Source organism: Phalacrocorax aristotelis, chromosome 3 (assembly GCF_949628215.1).
Source record: "Phalacrocorax aristotelis chromosome 3, bGulAri2.1, whole genome shotgun sequence".
Classification (NCBI taxonomy): Eukaryota; Metazoa; Chordata; class Aves; order Suliformes; family Phalacrocoracidae; genus Phalacrocorax; species Phalacrocorax aristotelis.
In genome coordinates, this window is record NC_134278.1 from 116,786,607 (window position 1) to 116,806,460 (window position 19,854).

Consider the following 19,854-nt stretch of genomic DNA (forward strand, 5'->3'; position numbering starts at 1 on the left):
GTAGCCTGGCTTGCTTTAGTGCTGAAAAGCAGCATGTACCTGCCTAGTGCCATTAATCTAAAAAGATGCTTATCAGCTGGTTAGAAAGATTTGCAGACCCAGTGTACAAGCAGATAAGGGTGGAAATGGGGAAAAGGAGGGAGAGTTACAGTCAAAGATGACAGGAGAGTCCCAGCATCTGTAAGTCAGCGTCTATAATGGCTCACGCACTCTTCAGACAATCCTAAAGTACATAACTTAGAGGATTTACTTTACCACTTCTTATTCAAGCCATCTTACAAGAATTTTTATAATTACTTTAAAAATTCGGTATTGCAAACAATGGGGCAATCTAATAATATTTATACTCACCTCCTCCCTTAATCTTCAATATCTAATCTTTCTACACCAATCTGAACTCATGCACATGAAATTGTAAAACAAACAAAACCAAAACAACACAAAACAACAAAAAACCACCCACAAAACCAATTTGTATGAAAAGTCTATGGTTTTGAAATCCATATTCTACTGATAAATAGTGGCAGAAAGTGCTCTTTGGCATCTTCATAAAGATGATATATCAAAAACCTTTGTGTTATGTGTGAAAATTACCGTACGTTTTCCGATTCCTTCTTAGAACTCTCAGAAACCACACTATTTAAAAAGTCTGATCTGATGGAACTCAGGAATTAAAACCTTAAATGGGAAGTTATTCAAGTTATTTCATTAATTTAGCACATATCAATCCTTAAACAACTTTTAACTATTTTTGGAAACTCAGCTTGATACTCTATCAAATCAACACAAATATGTCATTATATTCAAACATCTAGAAAACTTAATGAAAACATAAACATACTAAGATTGAAGATAATATTTAAAACCACAGATTCTGTGTCTACTGTGAGGTCACCTCCCAAAATGTCACAGCGCATGCTGATCAAATCCTTCATGTTATTGCAGTTGCAGCACACAATGAAGTCAGATAAATATTCTTGCAACGATAACCCCTTCATGAAGATTTCCATCATGAGACTGTCAAAACTGTAGAGTATAACAATTTCCAGTACTCAGGTTTAATCAAGTGAGACAAAAATGTTGGAGGCACTCCAACTGTTTTATGGCTTAGGGCATCAAGGATCCTGAGATTGCTTCCCAAACGCTGTCAGATGCTACATCTCCTGGACTTGGAATCCTGGCTTCCTTGACACTCTCCTACTTACCCCAGAAAATTCCACTACAGCGACCCTTAAGTCCTCCTCAGCAGAAGAAAAATGCAGCAGCACATTCAAGTTGCACTCCTTCAAAGATCCATGCATCAATAATGATTTTAAATGAAACATCAGCTTAACAGCACCATGATGATAAGTTTTAAACATCCCTGGCTGTTTTAGTCAGCAGAACTGTTGCCTGATGGACATATAGAAATGCCTGCTGTTCATGTATGACAAGAAGACGTAACAGTATAAAGATGACAAATGGCTAATAAAACTCTGTAATATGAAGGGGAAAAGAAAAATAATCTTTATACACCCTATAGATCTTTCCTTTGATTTTTTTTTTTTTTAAATAAATCCTGTTAGCTGACACAGTTCAGAATTTTAAGATTTCTTTTTTGTATTTGAAAACTGATCCTCTCTTTGTTTGGAGCAAGATTATTTAACCGCTACCTCAAACTTGCAATAAAAATACTAATCACTAAGTATCACATCAAAATGGTAAATTGAAAGTGCTGCTTTATTTACAAGTGTGTTTTCTTGTAAATAGTCATTGGTATTGTGAGAACAAGTTTCAGTGTTCTCTACGGAAGATTTACTTGAGTGAAAACTATTTAAAAAAATATGATAGTTGTAGCAGCTTTACATTAATAAACTTCTATGTAAAAAACTCCACAGATCAGAAGCCAGAAACTAGAAGAAAACAGATTTTTAATTTCTATCTTCCAAAACTTACCATGTTTTTTGAAAGAAAGTGACCATTTATTATTTGTGCCTATATGAGTTTATCTCAGGACTGGCAGACACAGAAGGATTTGAGGTTTATGCATCTAGTTTAAAGACATAATTCAAAAATTATCTTGCTGCACAGTTCAACAGAGAGGAACTGCAGAAGCTCCTAACTACTGCCTGTTTCCATTTGATACCTAAAGAACCCTTATTTGTAACAAGGCAGCTCAGAAGTCTTACCTGAGTCTGCTTCATTGCCCGTTCCATTCTGCGAATACTTCCTTTCTCAAGCTTGGTCCGAAGGAGTAAGGCTGATGTCTGAATGGCCCAGAACTTTGGCTGAGAGAGCAAGCACTGCAGAGAAAAATAACACTTTTTCATTATTTTATTTTAAAAGACACTGAAGACAGTAAAATTTTTAACAGTGTTCTCAAGCATGAATGCTGTTTCCTATTCTGAAAGTCAAATACGTGGTTGTAGTACTTATTTGATGAATTGAAGGCTGTACAGATTCCCTTAATCTATTTTCAATATAAAAGGTGGCCATCAGAACTATTTTCTCCTTCTCGGCTACTGCAGCACTGTATGTACATGTACCTATATGGTTCATACACCAAACTGCACATACTAAAATGGCTACTCAGAATGAAAGGAAAATAAAAAATTTGATACTGAGCAGTCTGGCTCAGCCTTCTCCACACCTGCATACTGGAGCGTTATAGACAACAGCAGGGATCCTACTTCTTAAGGCTGAACAAAACCAGTTCTCTCTTGGCCTCTCCACATATGTTAGGTGCTCCAATGCCTGCATTAACAGCACCTCCACATTAAATAGGCTGAAATTGCTAAGAATCTGAAGAATATTAATTAATTCAGAATTTGCCATGACTTGAGAATAATATATAGGGAATACAGAATAATCTAGGTTAAAAACTTTCCTAAAGACATGGTAGGTTATCCCTTGGAATGCCCTGCCCTGATGCCAGGAACACGGTGCCAGTCTCTAACCACTGATTTTTAGGAATGCCCAGTAGGAGATATTTAGCCAACACAACTTTGATATCACTTAATAATGTACAGGCTGCCTGGATTCTTTCCAGTATGGTTTCAGACACAGTATACCATTTTTCTGTTAGATATTCACTTTGAAAAGGGAGACAGCAGGAAAACTTCCTTGTTAATTTTATTGACACTACAAACACAATCCAGCTTCTCTGAGAAAATAAATTTGTCTGAAGACTGGAGAAAAGGCCCCAGTGGTTTTATTCTTTCCTCTCAATGACCTTCCAAAGCATTAAAAAGTATACTTTGATGGTGGTTTGTGTGAAATGCCTGACAAATTTCTGTCATATTGTAATCTGTTCTTCTTTTCCCTAGTGTTTTCACAGGAAAGGACGCAGAAAGAAACAAGCTAAAACAAATTCTCTCCAAGCAAAACTACAATGGGAAGAGATGGAACAGCAAATGAAAGCATAAATGAAAACAATATGAAGACATGTTCAGCAACCAAACACTTCAACATCAGCTGATCCTCTCTCGTGACCAACAACTTCTACATTGATTCTTTCATTACTTTGACTCAGTATTACATTAAGAGGTACCCAAAGGCTCTATACCATCTTTTACATGCTGAGGACCTGGAAATATCAGGGGAACACAATCACAGCATTCTATATTTTGTATATATATATTTTGTAAAAGTGCCCTTTTACAAATTAGTTATGATCAGTAAATCTGTTAACTGGTTCAAATCCTAGTTCTGAGAGCTCATCTCTCCTGTCTCATCATAGGAAGTTCAGTCTACTACCTGTTTTTCTTTGCTCTGAGACAAACCCTCCACTGCAGCACACAAGCAAGGCATTCCTAACATGGGACCCTGGTTTCTGAATTTGTGCTTCGGTGGCCATTCCAGGTGGTTGCTAAAAAAAAACCTTAAGCGATTGTTAGGGCAAACATTTGAACAATGTTTATTTTAGATTAAAAACTTCTTTTGTGAGGAAGGTTACCCTTTCCCCCATTTTCTCCACTATTGGTATTCTGTCTTTTTTTTTACTTAAAGGGAATTTTTTCTCTGCTACATGGTGATAGATACTAGTATTTATTTTTCAGATGAACACAACATCCCTCAAAAGAATAATGAAAACTAAAGGGCTTGCCTAATAAGGCTCCTAAAGACATTTTCAGGTCCAATTATAGCACTTGTCCAGCAGCAGAGTACTTGTTCCCTCACTCTTTGTTCAAAGAGTATTATGCCACCTTTGGCATAGCACAAAGCCTCTGTTTCCAGGCCATCCAGCTCTGCACGAGAACCGGCAGCTCAGGAGAGCCTCTCCTCTGCCTCTATGTATACCTCCTACACCACTGTCTAGGCAGTGATTTAAGCAATTGTGCTGTACGAGGCATGTGTGAAGTCATATGGGGAGGACAGAGAAGCAAAGAGAAATGGGGTGGAAGAGAAACAGAGATAATTACATTTCACTCCTCTGCAGGAGCAATGACAGTCTTATCTTGAATAACAATTCTGCTTTTTAAAGATATTAATAAAACAAAATATAAGGTATCCCTGCTGTACAATTACAGAAGAAAAATTTACATTCTCTAACAGTTTTATTGATACAAAAAAAAGCACTGCAACTGCATAGGACAATGAGAAGCAGGCCTATTTTTCAGTTAAGAAACACTTGCAATTTATACTTGCACTGAGCTTGGTCTTATGCCAGAACCCAAATGCTCACCTTTTCATCACCTAATTGCAATGTTTAAAGGACCACAGATACAAAATAATACATATATAAAGGGCACGAATGTTTGTACTCATGGGCCGTAAAGAATAATTTCAGAACACCTACCCATAACCATCAAGCACACTTCAATCTTCTACTCAAAAACTCCACATATTCAAGATAATAAATATTTTCTTCTAAGTCCCAAAGCTTTTTATTTTCACCTGAAGCTAAATCTAGACTCTATTAATGATACCATAGGCTAAAATGAAACATCTGGAAAAAAGAAAAACTAAATCAAGATTATGCAAGTTTTGTCAACATATCCAAAATTTTATTGCACTGTACCAGAGGCAACTAAGAAAATTAACAAAATAACTCTAAAACAAAACCGCTATTGAGAATCTTCACAAGTCATCTTTGCTCTTACTTTAGGGAAAGAACAATAAAATAATGGAAAAGAAAAACAGGAAAATTAGATGGGGTGAGAAGGAAAGGAAATAAGGTTATGCAACATTTTCTGCACTGAATGGAACGTTTTCACATGGGAAAACTCCTTTCTCCAATTCTTCCCCACAATTTTTCCTTCAAACCAGAACCCTTTATATATCACCGTCTCCCGTAATTTCAAAGTGTAAAAAAGAGATTACCAAAATGGTACACAAACCAGAATATTTTATTCAATGTATCATCCTTATGTGATATTGGAATGAAACAACATGATCGTCAACGTCTTAATAACAAAGTAGTAAGTAGTCTGTTATTGCACAATACCTTTAAAATATCCCCATTACCATGTAAGAATAAAATGGCAAGTAATACCTGAATTTTGAGATAGGTGCACATTACTAATGAAACCCAGATCAATCCCAGTTACATGACTTCTGCCAAACCCAGGCTGACACTCAGATACCATTTATGAATGACTCAGTCTCATTATTCAGAATTTAACCTAGGTGTGATACACTTTCTGATCACTCTAACTTTCTGTTAGAGAAACAGAGAAAGAACAGTTGTACAATTTGCAATGTCTACACAAAACTCAGAACAACCTAGGAAGAACCTTCAAGGAAGCTTGTGCCACTGGCATTTCATATATACAAACGTGTCTGTATATTATTTATGAAGTTACAATGTTTGGTTTTGAAGAACCTACACAAAGAGAAAGCAGCCTGCAGGTTAAACTCAAGGATGTAATACATACAAGGTAAAACAGAAAAGGTAACCAAAGAACCCTGGGAAAGCTGGGACACACAGGGGAGTTACACAATACTGTAAGGTGTCCAACTGACAACTCACACCAAATCAAAGTCTTTTGAAGGACAGACGAATAAGACCGTATAGGTCAACCATGCCTTTATAAAAGGTATAGGTTGTTCAGAGCAACTCTTCTGCATTACTCCATCTGCTATTTAAAAAAGTAGGAGCTCCTTTAGGAATTCTTTCTGACGTCGAAGTCAGGAAAAGCTTACATGGGCTTATTAGACATACTAGACAAGCTGAAACAGGTAAATATGATCCTTGTTAACTACAGTTCTAAATAATTTAAATAATTCATGATTTTTCCTTAATACAAATCTATGCTTTAAGCAAGCCCATTCTTTTATCCTGGTACCTTGCTCACTGATAAACTATCAGTATCCTAGCAAACTACTGTAATTGCTGTGATGGAGCTATCATTTGAAAATGGACTTTCAAATTCTGAGCACTTTTAATTGAAACCAGTTGTGGAATTCCCAAGAGTTTTCACATCAGTGCATCGCTGCTTATTGGCCAAATTGCCAGGATGTGGTGAAAACCCTTACTCGAAGGCACAGGTATGAGGCACCCTCTGTCATCCCCTCTAAAGAAATGACCTTTAGTTTAGATTCACTCAGGTATTTGCTAACCTATTTTAAGTTACAAGCAAACAAAAAGAAAACACTCTGAGAGATTTAGAATAAAAGGAAAAAAAGGAAAAAAGACCAACCAAACAAACCATCCCGTTCTAGTTTCATTTCATTACCAATTTCAGTTAATATACTTCAGCAGCTCTGTTGTTTGCTTTTCCAAAAAAGCCACACATAATTAAGATTTCCAAATTACTTATGTGAATTAACATCTATTTATCATTAGTCTTGCTTCATATAACCAAGTATATCATTATATGATGACTTTCACAAATTCATTCAGATAATTAACATGAAAACCTTATTTGTTCAATATAACCAAAGGCAATATGACAACCTTGTAACTCATTCTATGCCTCCCTGTAAGATGAGAAAATCTGTGGCTTCTTTTCAACATCCTATATTATGCACAGTAGTCAGGTGAGTATGTTTAAAAAAAAACTAGTTAGAGGCATATGACTGAGGCATGAACAGGCAAAATTCTTGCTTCTTGCAGTTACTTTGCAGACATATCTTTAAATCTCTGGTAAAGGACTCTGTCACTGAAAGCTACTTTACAACTAAATTTTTTTTTTTAAGTATATAGCAAGGGATTCTTTGACATAAAAAGTTCTATGGAATTCAGTCCTAAGAAACAAGAGGAGCGATTCTGTATGAGATTAGGCAGAATTTGATTTTGTTTTTCACAGTCTCATCCAAATGGCCCTCCCTCCTCCTGAGAGCCATCACAAGTCAAATGAAGCACGTGATTGGCAAAAACCAACATGGCTTCACTAAAGGCAGATCGTGCTTGACAAACCTGGTGGCCTTCTACAAGAATGTGACTTGCTTGGTTGACACGGGGCGGGCAGTGGACGTTATCTACCTGGACTGCTCCAAGGCTTTTGATATGGTTCCCTGTGGCCTCCTCCTGGAGAAATTAATGCGTTATGGCCTAGACAAGTGGTCTGTGCAGCGGGTAGGGAACTGGCTGACAGGCCGCACCCAAAGGGCGGTGGTAAATAGCTCTTTCTCAAACTGGCAACCTGTCACTAGTGGAGTCCCCCAGGGATCGATATTGGGCCCAATGTTATTCAATATCTTTGTAAGTGATCTAGATAACAGGATCAAGTGTACCCTGATGAAGTTTGCAGATGACACCAAGTCGAGTGGGGAAGTAGACACTCCAGAAGGGAGAGCTGCTCTGCAGGAAGATCTGGATAGGCTGGAAGAGTGGGCCAACAAGAACCTTATGAAGTTCAACAAGGACAAATGTAAGGTCATGCACCTGGGAAAACGTAATCCGGGAGTGCAGCACAGACTGGGATCCACCTGGCTGGAGAGCAGCTCTGTTGAAAGGGACCTGGGGGTCCTGGTGGACAGAAAGCTCAACATGAGCCAACAGTGTGCTGCTGCGGCCAAGAAGGCCAACAGGATGCTGGGTTGCATCAAAAAGGGCATCACCAGCAGAGAGAAAGAAGTCATTATCCCACTCTACTCGGCACTTGTCAGGCCACACCTGGAGTACTGGGTACAGTTCTGGTCCCCTCTCTACAAAAATGATGTGGCCAGGCTGGAAGGGGTCCAGAGAAGGGCCACCAAGATGATCAAAGGACTGGGAAGCCTGCCATATGAGGATAGGCTGGGAGAGCTGCGTTTGTTCAGCCTTTGCTACTCCAAGATTTTTCCTCCTTTTATTTGCCATCATAGCATTACACACAAAACCTCTCTATCTCTACATATTGTTATATATAATGATATATCACTATATGTATTATTATATAATTGTGTTTAAACTGAACCGTTAAACTAAAACATGTATCTCTGAATTCCCATCTAATTCATCCCAGACAAAGACTAAACACTATCATTTTAGAGGGGTCATGTTTTTTTTTCATACTAACAAGGCGTAGTATGAAGAGTATGAAGTTATGAAGAGCTCCTCTGGTCTCTTAATAAACCATCAGTTTATTGAAATTGAACAATCAGAAGTCCCGATGGAAGCAGCTCCCATTCCTCTATACTTACACATATATAGTATAGAATACTTTTGACTTCTCTGAGAGTAACACCTTAATGCATGACAACTTGACTTTAGGTTCAAAATTCAAATGTAACCGGACATAAAAAATAAAAATTCCTCTTGGACAGTGAATTGGAGAAGGGGGCAACAAACTACAATACGGCAAATTCAAGCTTACTGATGTCACTGCTTGTACATGAGAAGCTATACTAATGGATTCTGCAGTACAATCCTCGATTTATATAAAATATCATGACTATATAATAGTTCTGAACAAACAACAGTGGTTAACTTGGGAACAAACAAATAGAATGCTGAAGCAAATTTCAGATCAACTTCTCATTTCACCTTCTGTTATCTGTATCCAGTCACTGCAGACAACATTCCCCAATAATAATTTTGGAATTTACACCACTAATCAGGGTGGTAATTTGAGCATCTATACATTCCTCGCCTTCCTAAGTATTATTGACATGAAATATTTGATATTTGATTGCACGTGTCAATAGTTGGATAAGACTTACTAATCTGAAAAGACAAATTTGGGGCATCTGTTCAAGACACCAAAACTTCAGATAAATCAACTGTTAATCTCTGGAAACATTAGGATTGCTTTCTGCACAAGCAATTAGAAGATGTAAGGCTGTATATTCTCCAGTCCCATTTTATTATCTATGAATACCTTCATATTTTCTAAGGCCCAACAAGAAAAAAAATACATTAAGATATCACTCCAGATGATTCTTTTTGCAGTTTGACAAATTCTAACCCTATTTGTCATAATTATGTCCTTAGAGAGCAATACGAACAAGATAACGGACATAAACAAGGAAAATAGTATTTTCATATGTTGAGAATTCAAGGCTTCCATAAATCTTATGACAGCAGATATTAGTGGTTAGCAGGTAGAAAGGCAGAGAAGAAAAGATAGTCTGTAATTTATGCAGTAAATCTAGTTCCTGGTATGGACTAGCCAATAGACCTAGTAGATTGCTCCTTCTTCTTTGTGTTTTTTTTTGTTTGTTTGTTTGTTTTTGTTTTTTTAAAAGATCTAAGTAGAGGAAATACTGGCATTAGTGTGTAGTCACCTCCTCAAGGTCAAAAGAATTGCTCAGATATCAAACAAACATCAAAGGTCCTGTTGAAATGTAACAATTATCAAAACCTGTGCTTGATGCATCTGTTTAATTTCACACTTTCACTAAACACTGAAATCTATCCTACACTTGAAGTAATTCTGTGGGTGATTTGGACTGGAAAATCAAAGTATTACCATCTTATCCTGCAAATTAGAAGTGTATATACATCAACACAAAAGCAACTGTTTTCAAAATTTCTTGTTTTTTTCCTATCAAACAGACAGTAATTTTAGCTAGCAACTGACCATGTTTTTCCGTAAGGCTTTGACAACTATAATTTTCTTTTTTAAAAAAAATCGTGAAAATATACAAAGTCTTTGGAGTTACAGACTACTAATTGATTGAACAGTCTTAGAACAAAACTATCAAGGCAAGGATAAAGTACATTTTCTTTGCAAACATCACAGCTTGTATTATACACTTAATATTTCAGGCATTATTCTAAGCCCTGTCTTAGCATTTCTTTTTCAGTGTTGCATAGGGAAAACATGTTATTACTTGCTTAGGTCTACATATTTCCTTGCCTAACAGTATCTACTATAAATTCTACATGGCACCTTTAGAGTATTAAGCCAAGACCTTTGCACTGTAACAAGAAAACAAAAAATTATGCAGTGCTTGAGCCTGTATGACATGTATTAGCAAAAGTTCTGTATTTTCCTTTATTAGGTCTTTCATTGATTTTAATAAGTTGTTACATCAAGATAGCACGTTATAGACCCAATCATACAATCACTTGTAGGTTTTTTTTATGGTCTCTTTAAATTATCATTATGTAAATGCTACCTTCCTTTTAAATTAATTGTGTCTGACTGTCAGTTAGGTAAACCAGACAGACAAGCAGAAATCCTGAAAAGTATTAAAGTGACAGAGAAGACTTACTTTCTTGCACTGGCTGAGACATTATGTGCACAGTCCCATTTTCCAGTACTGCTTTAATGTTTGATATATATTTCAGTAGGTTTAGACCACACATTCAGAATATTTTTTCCAAAGTCTAAAGCTGTTCACTCAACTGTGTGACAAGGGTTTATTTTGGTCTATAAAACTAATCCTGGGACTGTATGACTAAAATAGCTTTTCACCGCAACAGGTGTTAGCTGATCATGAGCAGAGATGGGCTTAAAGTTCTTAGCCACAGCCATTAGAAATACCTCTCAGTGTTAAAAAGTCAAGAGCAAGGCCAAAACACCATTGGTGACCCACATCAAGGGACTAGTTTAATTAGAATGGTATTTTTAAAATTTGTTTTGTCTAGTCTTGTCTGGTAGCCTCAGCACCCAATTTGTTACATTACATCATTGTAAATACAGAGTACCTTTTGTTGAATTTGACTGCTAAAACAAGACACTACCTGATTTTTTTTTCATTTTATACACTTCAATATGTTTTGGATAACTGAATGCATTTGAAATAAAATATTAATTCTTAGAGTTTTAAAATTAAATATATGTACATACACACAATGGACAGTTCCTTTTTCCCCCATCTGCAGCTTTAAAGAGTCATTAACAAGTTTCCTTTTTGTCTCTCCACACAAACAAAGCAAAATGTATGCAAAAATTTTAAAAACCTTAGTTAAAGAGTTAATTATTTAGACGATACTAGACTTAGAAATGAATGCTAGACTCAGTATAACAGCAACTCCATCGTTCTTATCTAAATGCTATTTAGAGTTCTTCTCTCATTTAATCTGATTTTGCAAGTGACTAAATTTCTCTGGAATGTATCATACCTGGAATTTATCACATCTGAAGGTACATTAAATACTCAGTGCTTTTCAGGCCACACTTGGAGTACTGGGCACAGTTCTGGTCCCCTCTATACAAAAATGATGTGGCCAGGCTGGAAGGGGTCCAGAGAAGGGCCACCAAGATGATCAAAGGGCTGGGAAGCCTGCCGTACGAGGATAGGCTGGGAGAGATGGGTTTGTTCAGCCTTGAGAAAAGGAGGCTTAGAGGGGATCTCATCACCGTGTACCAGTACTTAAGGGGTAGCTACAAAGAAGATGGAGACTCCCTTTTTACAAGGAGTCACATGGAGAGGACAAGGGGGAATGGACACAAGTTGCTCTTGGGGAGATTCTGATTGGGCACCGGAGGGAAATTTTTCACAGTGAGGACAGTCAACCATTGGAATAATCTCCCCAGGGAAGTGGTTGACTCGGCCACGTTGGACACCTTCAAGAGTCGTCTGGACAGGGTGCTGGGCCATCTGGTCTAGACTGTGCTCTTCCTGGAAAGGTTGGACTAGATGATCCCTGAGGTCCCTTCCAACCTGGGATTCTGTGATTCTGTGAAATACAATATAACTCAGTAGCTGGCTTAATCAATTCAAAATTTAGAAGGGAAGACAGCAATACATGTTCTTCTCACAAGACTTACAAAATATTCCACTAGTGTATACAAGAAGGCAAACATCGTTTCACTTTGTGTTTTCCACAGCTTTTTTTTTTTCACCCCACTTAAATAGCGTTCTATAGCAAATGGATAGCTCTTGATAACATCCACCCAAAGGAATCCTCATATTCCATCCTTTTTATCATTCTAAATATATTTTCCTCCATGGTACTGGTTTTAAGCAGTAAATGTTACTCCTTCTGATATCTACCTTGCAAAGAACAGCTTCTGGGCAATTATTTATTCTAGGTCAGCTTGGAAATTGTGCTGGCTTTAGTGCCATTTCTGTAGTACTTAGGATTTCAAGGAATAAAAAGACAGGCAGGAAAGATTGGAAGTTAGCCCCACTGGGTCTTTTTAAACAGGTAGTGATGACAGGAAGGTTCCCTAAAAAGACCATTTTGAACAAGCATCAACCTCAGGGGTTCCCCAAGAAAGTCTCTTACTCTCCATTGACATTATGAAGGACACTAGGTTCCTAGCTTACGCACATTGGTTAGATGCCCAACTGCGATGCTTATTGTCAACAAATCCTCTAGACAGATTCCCAATAGTTTTTTTATATCTTCCAGTCTCAAATCTCATTTCGTTCCCTGGAGTTTGTCATGGGGCTGCAGACACCTCCGGAATGACTGTTTCATCTGGGTGGTGGAAAAGATATGCGCTAAACCAGACTTTCTCTGTAGACCACAGATTTCAAAGTGAGAAAAAACCCTAAGGTGTACCTCTCATCCTGCTATAGTTTTTAACTCACAGCAAGGACCAAGTGGAGGAAAATGTAAGCATTTGCACAGATTTAATCTGTTTCAGTATTACTCTAGCTGGTATGCTAGCAATAGATGTAAGGGAATATGAATCAGTAGTCCCACTACTAAAGTGGACTAACTCTTTAAAAAGAACAAAACATCCCATTGTGTACAACTCTTCTTAATTTCCTCTAAAGCAAGACAATTAATCACATTTCTGTAGATGTCACTATAAAAGCCAGCCAAAGAAAGACAAGAATAATTTGCATTAAAAGGACCACACATTGTCTCTTTTCACTGAAGATATTGGAAAGGAGTACTGAAAACAGAACTGAGTAAATTTTTTTAAAAATAAATGCATCTTCTACTTTCAAAAGTTCAACTCTGCCAAAACATTGTGAAGACTATAATCTGTTATCTGTTCAAAGATACTGTGTTACTATCTTCATTAGAAATATCAAGACACTTCAGTGTCTGTATTCAGCTAGCTCTTCTACCTACCCTTAGAAGAAAGAATTCTTTGTTGAAAAAAGACCGATACAGCTGCTTCTCAGCAACAGAGTAACACTACTCCATATTCACTAGCATCCTTTTCCTTTGTTCAGTCAATACTCAGCACACTCAGCTGACAATATGGCTAGAAGTCCTGATGGGGGAAAGAATGACATCACAAAAGAAAATATCTCCAGACTTCAAAGCTTGTTTGTTCATCTTATTTTCTCTAGCAAAGGTAACATAGGTAGCATTGAGGTAAATTGAGGTTGCCTTTCCTCTGCTCTTGGTTCTTGTAAGTATCATTAGTTAGGAGAATATCCAACCTCCTTTTCTGTTCTCCATGACTGTCTCATTTGAAACCTGAAGTCATCCCTAGGCCAGCTCTCCTCTGCAGTGAAGGTCTACAACTGCTGCTTTTACTAACAGATACAAAAATACTGTTCTGTAACAGGCTGCAGCTTTTTCCCTCCTTCTGCTTCCATGTACTCTTCCTCACACGCAGAATGAATACCAATCAAAATAACTCTCTCTCTCCCTAAGTATATTTTTCAGTAGTGTACAGGCAAATGGTTAAGCACTTGTTAGACCAATGTTTACATCCAAAGCTCTCCATATCTGTTTCTTCTTCTTCCTGCTACAGTCTTTATGTCTTCTGAGTAACATAAAGAATTTCCTGAGCTGTCTCTTAAGTTGGACATTTCTACGGTTTTTCTTGGAAAATATCCTGTCTTACTCCATAAACCTGCAACTTAGATATACGCAAATATTGTCTGTATTAAGAAAATGAATTTAAAGGGGGTCATTTGATGCGGACATAGGTATATTGGGATCTGATCTCTAGTCAGAAGTAGAAGAAACACAACATTGTGATGATTGTCTTTCCAGCTAGCTGTGAGGGCAGCTCTGCAGATAAAACTGAAATGGTGGACCAGTGTCCCCTATATTATACACTTCACAGAGACAAAGGTCAAAGAAAACGAGAACTAGAGAAACAATTCCTCACAAGGGAAGCCTCATATGTTGCACAGAAAAAGCTATGTGAAAGGAGTACAAAGATTTATGCTTACTGAAGGATTTTCAGTGGAAACAACAAGAGACTCAAAGAAAGCTTTGTATGGATTTAAATATAACAGAAACACAGAAAAGCAAGTTCACATTAGCTTGCATGGAACAAAAATAAAACAAAAAGTAGGGAGACGCTTATACTGAGCTACAAACATGATTCTTTGATTCTGCATAATGCAGTCTGTAATTAAAATTGCATGCATGCAGATATGTAACTTTCACAGAGACCTTTGCAAGGAACAAAAATCAGAATTCAAAGCCATTTTAGATGCACTGGAAAAATCAACTCCAAACAGCTTCTCCTAGGAATACGTTTTAAATGCTTTTTTTCCAATTTCTAATAATAGTACAAAGGTACTGTCTGAGTGTCAATTTGTTCAGTTCTACTTATACATCCAAACTGCAGATCTATCCTGGATGTCCAAAATTATTTACATTTCTTCCACATTAACAGGCATCCGTGGGCTGCTATTTAGCAAGTCTCTAAGAGCTTAACGGTCTGCGATGATACTAAGTAGTATACATAATGTATCCTCTTGTAAGAGTTAAAAAAAAGAATATTTTTTCATGCTGTTGCTTAAGCTGATTTTTGGGTTGTATTTTGGTTTGGTTTTCTTTTCATTTTGAGAGACTAAGTTCAGAAGTAAGTTTTCCTTGGAGGTTCTCAATTTTTTTTAGGAGAAGAAGGAAACTTGAGAAGAAAAGGAAATGTCATGAAGAAAGAAGATACTGTTTTATTTAAAGGAATCTGCTTTCAATGACTAGAGAAGGGTAAACCACATAAGATATGGCTCCTATTTGCACACAGAATGGAGTCTAGCCATATTACTGACACTCACTATGTTGCGCCAAACATATCACATATTCTGTGTTATGTTGAAAACAACTTCAGCCAGATTTGACTGTAGTAGCATTGTCTTTTTCAGGTCTGTGGTTTGGACTTACTCCTAAAACAGCATAAGTACAGACTTCCACACCACATCACAGGCCTTTATTTCCTAAGGCCAAATCTCAACAGTAATAGATCAGATTTTTGGATTCAAAAGGCTAGACTTTAACTCTTTGGTACCAATGATAAGGATTTCCCTAGGTATTAAACAAGAGTGAATTTCTCATTTTAACTACTCAGCCTCAGGAATTTCACTGTCTATGCCAAGGTTCTGAATGCATTATGTGCTCTTTTGATAATATCCTGAAAAACAGAAAAGCACATTAAAGAAATTGCTCTCTGCACAGGTAGTAAAAGAGTGAATTTGGTTTGAGAATGCCTAGATGTTATATTTGAAAGAAAGACAGTTTCAGGACTATATGCAACAATACATGCTGTTTGAAGACTCGAGACAAACAAAGCAAATGACTGAAAAAAAGGTGAAAGACAGAAAATCGGTGCCAATGGAGAATATTTTCTAACTTGTTCCATTCAGATCAGCCATGTGGGAGAAGAAACTTATCCTACCCCTTACTGGGTATTCCCTTGGAAACTACCACAGCAGGCATTTAAATCCCCTGCCCTGCTTGCCTCACCCCACCCTCAGCCTTCCCTTTCCTCTGACAAGGAGCATTTTTGGGACAGTGCTATAGGCTAACTTATTCCCTGCTGATACAAATTTATTGCTCAGGGAGACAGTCAGTTATGACTTTTTATCTTTCCACTTCTAGTACTGTTGCCTGTGGCTACAGACGAGAACCATGATTTGTCAATGCTTTCTTTAGGTTGGTCAACTATTTCTAAGCTTTTTTTTTCTAAGATACTACTACTTACTTGGCAAAATCCAGGTAAGACTACACATTAAAGTTCTTGTTTCTTCTGTTTCTTTGCTTATTTGAACTGTTTGGGCAAACTCAATGTCTGCAGCACTCTGGACCACTCGAAAAATCCAAAAAATCCCTTAGGCCCAAGAGATCTTGCATCCTCATGCAACTGCCCCAGGGTGGTGAGATTTGCCTGTTCTGCCTGCCTACTCACATTTGTGAACTGACCACTATGTTTCTTCCATTGCTGTGTTTTTCATAGACTGCCAGTGATGCTTCCTGTTTATTTGGTTGATCAACAGCCTCTGGAAGAATATTGCTTTACATACTGCTGCTATCTGATGCAGCATAGATGCTTACTCTAACAGAAACTTATCTTTACTTTCACAATGATAAATTCAAGACAAATAATCCATTTACAATAATTATCCTTAAAACTTAAAACCATAACTGTGTATCTTTTGCAGGAAGAGAATGTAGCAAAGCCAAAATACTGGTTCTCAGACAGATTTGGAGCACAACCATTAAAATTATACAACACAATGGAGCCTTAAAAGCTCTCTTCACATCCTTGGTAAAAGGCAAAAAATTATCTTCTTGAAAAGAACGAATGTAAATGTTTTCATCATTTCAAAACTTTAAGATTAGTCAATGGCACAACAAGAATACTTTAAGAGCTGCATACAGTTTTTACATTATAAAGATGTTATTTGTGAACCCATCCTATAATGATATTAACTAGTCAAAATCAGCTATCACATTTTTTTCTGCAACAGAAAACCGCCAAAAAATTTCAGGAAGAATTACATGCCTACACCAGTGATTTATAGTAAGGCTGACACTGACTTTACTATTAAGCCATGTAAGAACAAAATATAGAATATCTATAAAACATCTTCACAACCTTCAGTCTGCAAGAACAGCCGTCTGTAGAAGAACGGTGAGACACAGCAGAGGAGAATCCACAGTGCCAGACAGGACTCTACAGGGAGTGTGTCATACCTGGTTTTCCCCTGTTTTGAATGCCATCATCCACCACAGGAATTCTGCCTACAACAGTCTCTACTATTCTGCAATTGACATAGTGCAATACTTGGTGTTCACAAGTAAAAGTGTGACATGTCGAATGCAAGAGGCATGCCTGAATTACAGTTTGGTGGGCTAATTGGATATGGTCAAGGTCACAATTTCAGTGAGAGTTCTGGGATGGCTTCAGCAGTTTCCCAGGAAAGAGCATATTAACAAGTCTCAAAGACCATTAAAAAATATTTGAGCTCTGATTTCTTCCAGTTCCTGACTTCACCAGCAGAAGTATTCTGTCTCCTTAAAGAGCTACTGTTCCTATTACATGAAACAGGATCAAGCTGCTGGAGGTCACCGGCAGCCTGGCTTTAAACCTTATGTGCAAAATTTTAGTTTCCAGGAACAAAACAAAGGTGCAGCCACCTTCCTTTCAGAGACTGGAGGTACAGTGGTCCTGAACGAAGACTAACTCCTTAAGCAGCAACCAAAAGTGAGGAGGGAAAGGAATAAAAATATGGTCAGAAATATGTGAGAAAGAAAGGAATTAGGGAAGATGAGAGCAAGAGTGGAAGTCAGATAAATAGCAGGCGAGAGCTGACAAAGGAGGGCTGAGGTGAATATGGCACAGATGACTAAAAAAAAAGGGAAGCTGACATAGGCATGAGTGACTAATCCTGAAAAAAAAAATGAGTAAGAGACTCCTGGGGACCATGAAAGAAAATCCTGTCTTGGTGGGCAAAAGTGAGTAACGTTCCTAAATCTGACAGAGTTGTGCAGAGAGAAGCTATACTCTGAATATATTTATTAGAGACCAAAGACAATGTCTGGGATGTTCTTAGACTGGAAAGAATTTAAAAGCATCAGCTTTAATGGATTAAGATTCGACACAACAGTCTAGTACCTGTCCAGTTGTTACTATGCACATAAACAACAGCAGTTATTAAAATAACTCCGAAAATTGAATGAAGAAGCTACATGACATTTTCCTTAGACAAAAAGGCAATCTTTGTAGTTATGCACCTCCAAGCTTTGCATTTTCCTAGCTCTGTTAGAGGTTCAACATACACATTAATAAACGTTTGCCCACTATCACGTAAGGGAAAGATAAAGAATATACAGACAAATACACACTGCAATTCTTACACAATAAGCTGTAGGATGAGAAATATGGCCTTATTCCAGCAACTAAATGACCTGCTTGCTTTCTGAATCTTACTAGTAAGCTATTAAACAGCTTCAAACCATGCAAGATGTTCCAAACAAAATAAAAACAATTCTCTAAACATATTTCCTCCCTTTATTTTAAAACTGGAACGGTTTCCACCAACATATATTAAAATAAAAAGCAAAGAAAACACACTCAGTTTTAGCCAATGATAGAAACAAGCCAGATATGATACTAACTTGGGGGAATGCAAATGCATATGCTGTTTCTCTCTGTGTTGTAATTTTAAAATCAAACATCTCCTTTCACAGCGCAGAAGTGTCTTTCACAGTCTATTTAGAGAAATCTGTAAAAGTTATTTTCTCTCTCATCTTTTGTCTAGACTAGATAGAAGTCACTGTAGAATGTGTTGGCCAAAATATTCTGACAAATGTACTGAAGAAAAATCTAGCTGACACAAGACATAGAAGTCTTTCAAGGAAAAAAGCCCAAGCTCCAATTTAATTAATGCAATACATGCTTAAGGATCATCTAGACAAGGCAGTAAAGTCTTCTCACACATGTCAAAATACACAGACTAATATCTAGTGCCATGATTTTTATTTCAGTTCAGAAAAGGCCTCAAATCTCATCTGCACAGATAGAAAAACATTAAATAGTTTAAATATTTTAAAAGCATTTTTGTAAATTGAAACAAATGGAACATGATGCTTTTAAACATTTTATTGGCATTTATGTGAATAGTCTTCATAACTAGCAGCTCTACTTGCCATTATTAATGCAGCCAATCCAAATATCTCAAGAATATTTATGCCATACCATATTATCATATATGCTAAGCATATAAATTATACACAGCAAAAAAGTCTGAATTTTCTCACAGTAATCATGACACTCATTTATGATATACATTGCATGAACTGTCCAGTAAATGATCTGGCACGGTTACCGTTTCCTGAATCAATGACCTAACCTTCATAAACAGAATATGAACCTTTCCTACTGAAGTATTTGCACAACTGGAAATTGGTTTTTGTAAGGGTCACAAACACTTCATGCAAGTTACCTTATGAAATTTTCTTGTATATTTCATGTTACAAATAATTATTTAAAATAACACTTTGCTTATCAGTATATAAGTTATCCTAGTAAAAATGTATTTGTGGAAGAAAAAAAAGCTGAGTGATGGGGTCTGCTGGCAAGAATACATGCCTTTGTTTTTTCCCTTACAAAAGCCCATGGTTTATAGACTTAGAATTTGATTAAATGTCATGTTCCCCACAAAAATCTTAAATCAACCATTACTAAATCCCCAGAAGAAAATACCAATTAGAAAACCCTTCCAGTAGCTTGGCTACCTAAAACTTCAGTATTAAAAAGACCAAAGCAGAAAAAAGAAAAAGAGGAAGAAGTCATTGGAGACATATCATTTCATCCCTAGTTTTGGGGGAATAGAAAAAGAAATTCATGCAGAAGCAGCGTAAGATAGATTTTTCTTATTGAGTTCATCTTATATTTTTCCCAAAAC

General features: G+C 37.0%; 1 protein-coding gene across 1 annotated transcript in view; it reads right to left on the minus strand.

The window, feature by feature from the left end:
• The window catches only part of TTC27 (tetratricopeptide repeat domain 27), a 128,089-nt gene that overhangs the window by 57,238 nt on the left and 50,997 nt on the right, over positions 1 to 19,854 (minus strand). The window contains 1 exon segment of the mRNA XM_075089264.1: positions 2,169 to 2,282. Coding sequence (XP_074945365.1) covers positions 2,169 to 2,282 — 114 coding nt within the window.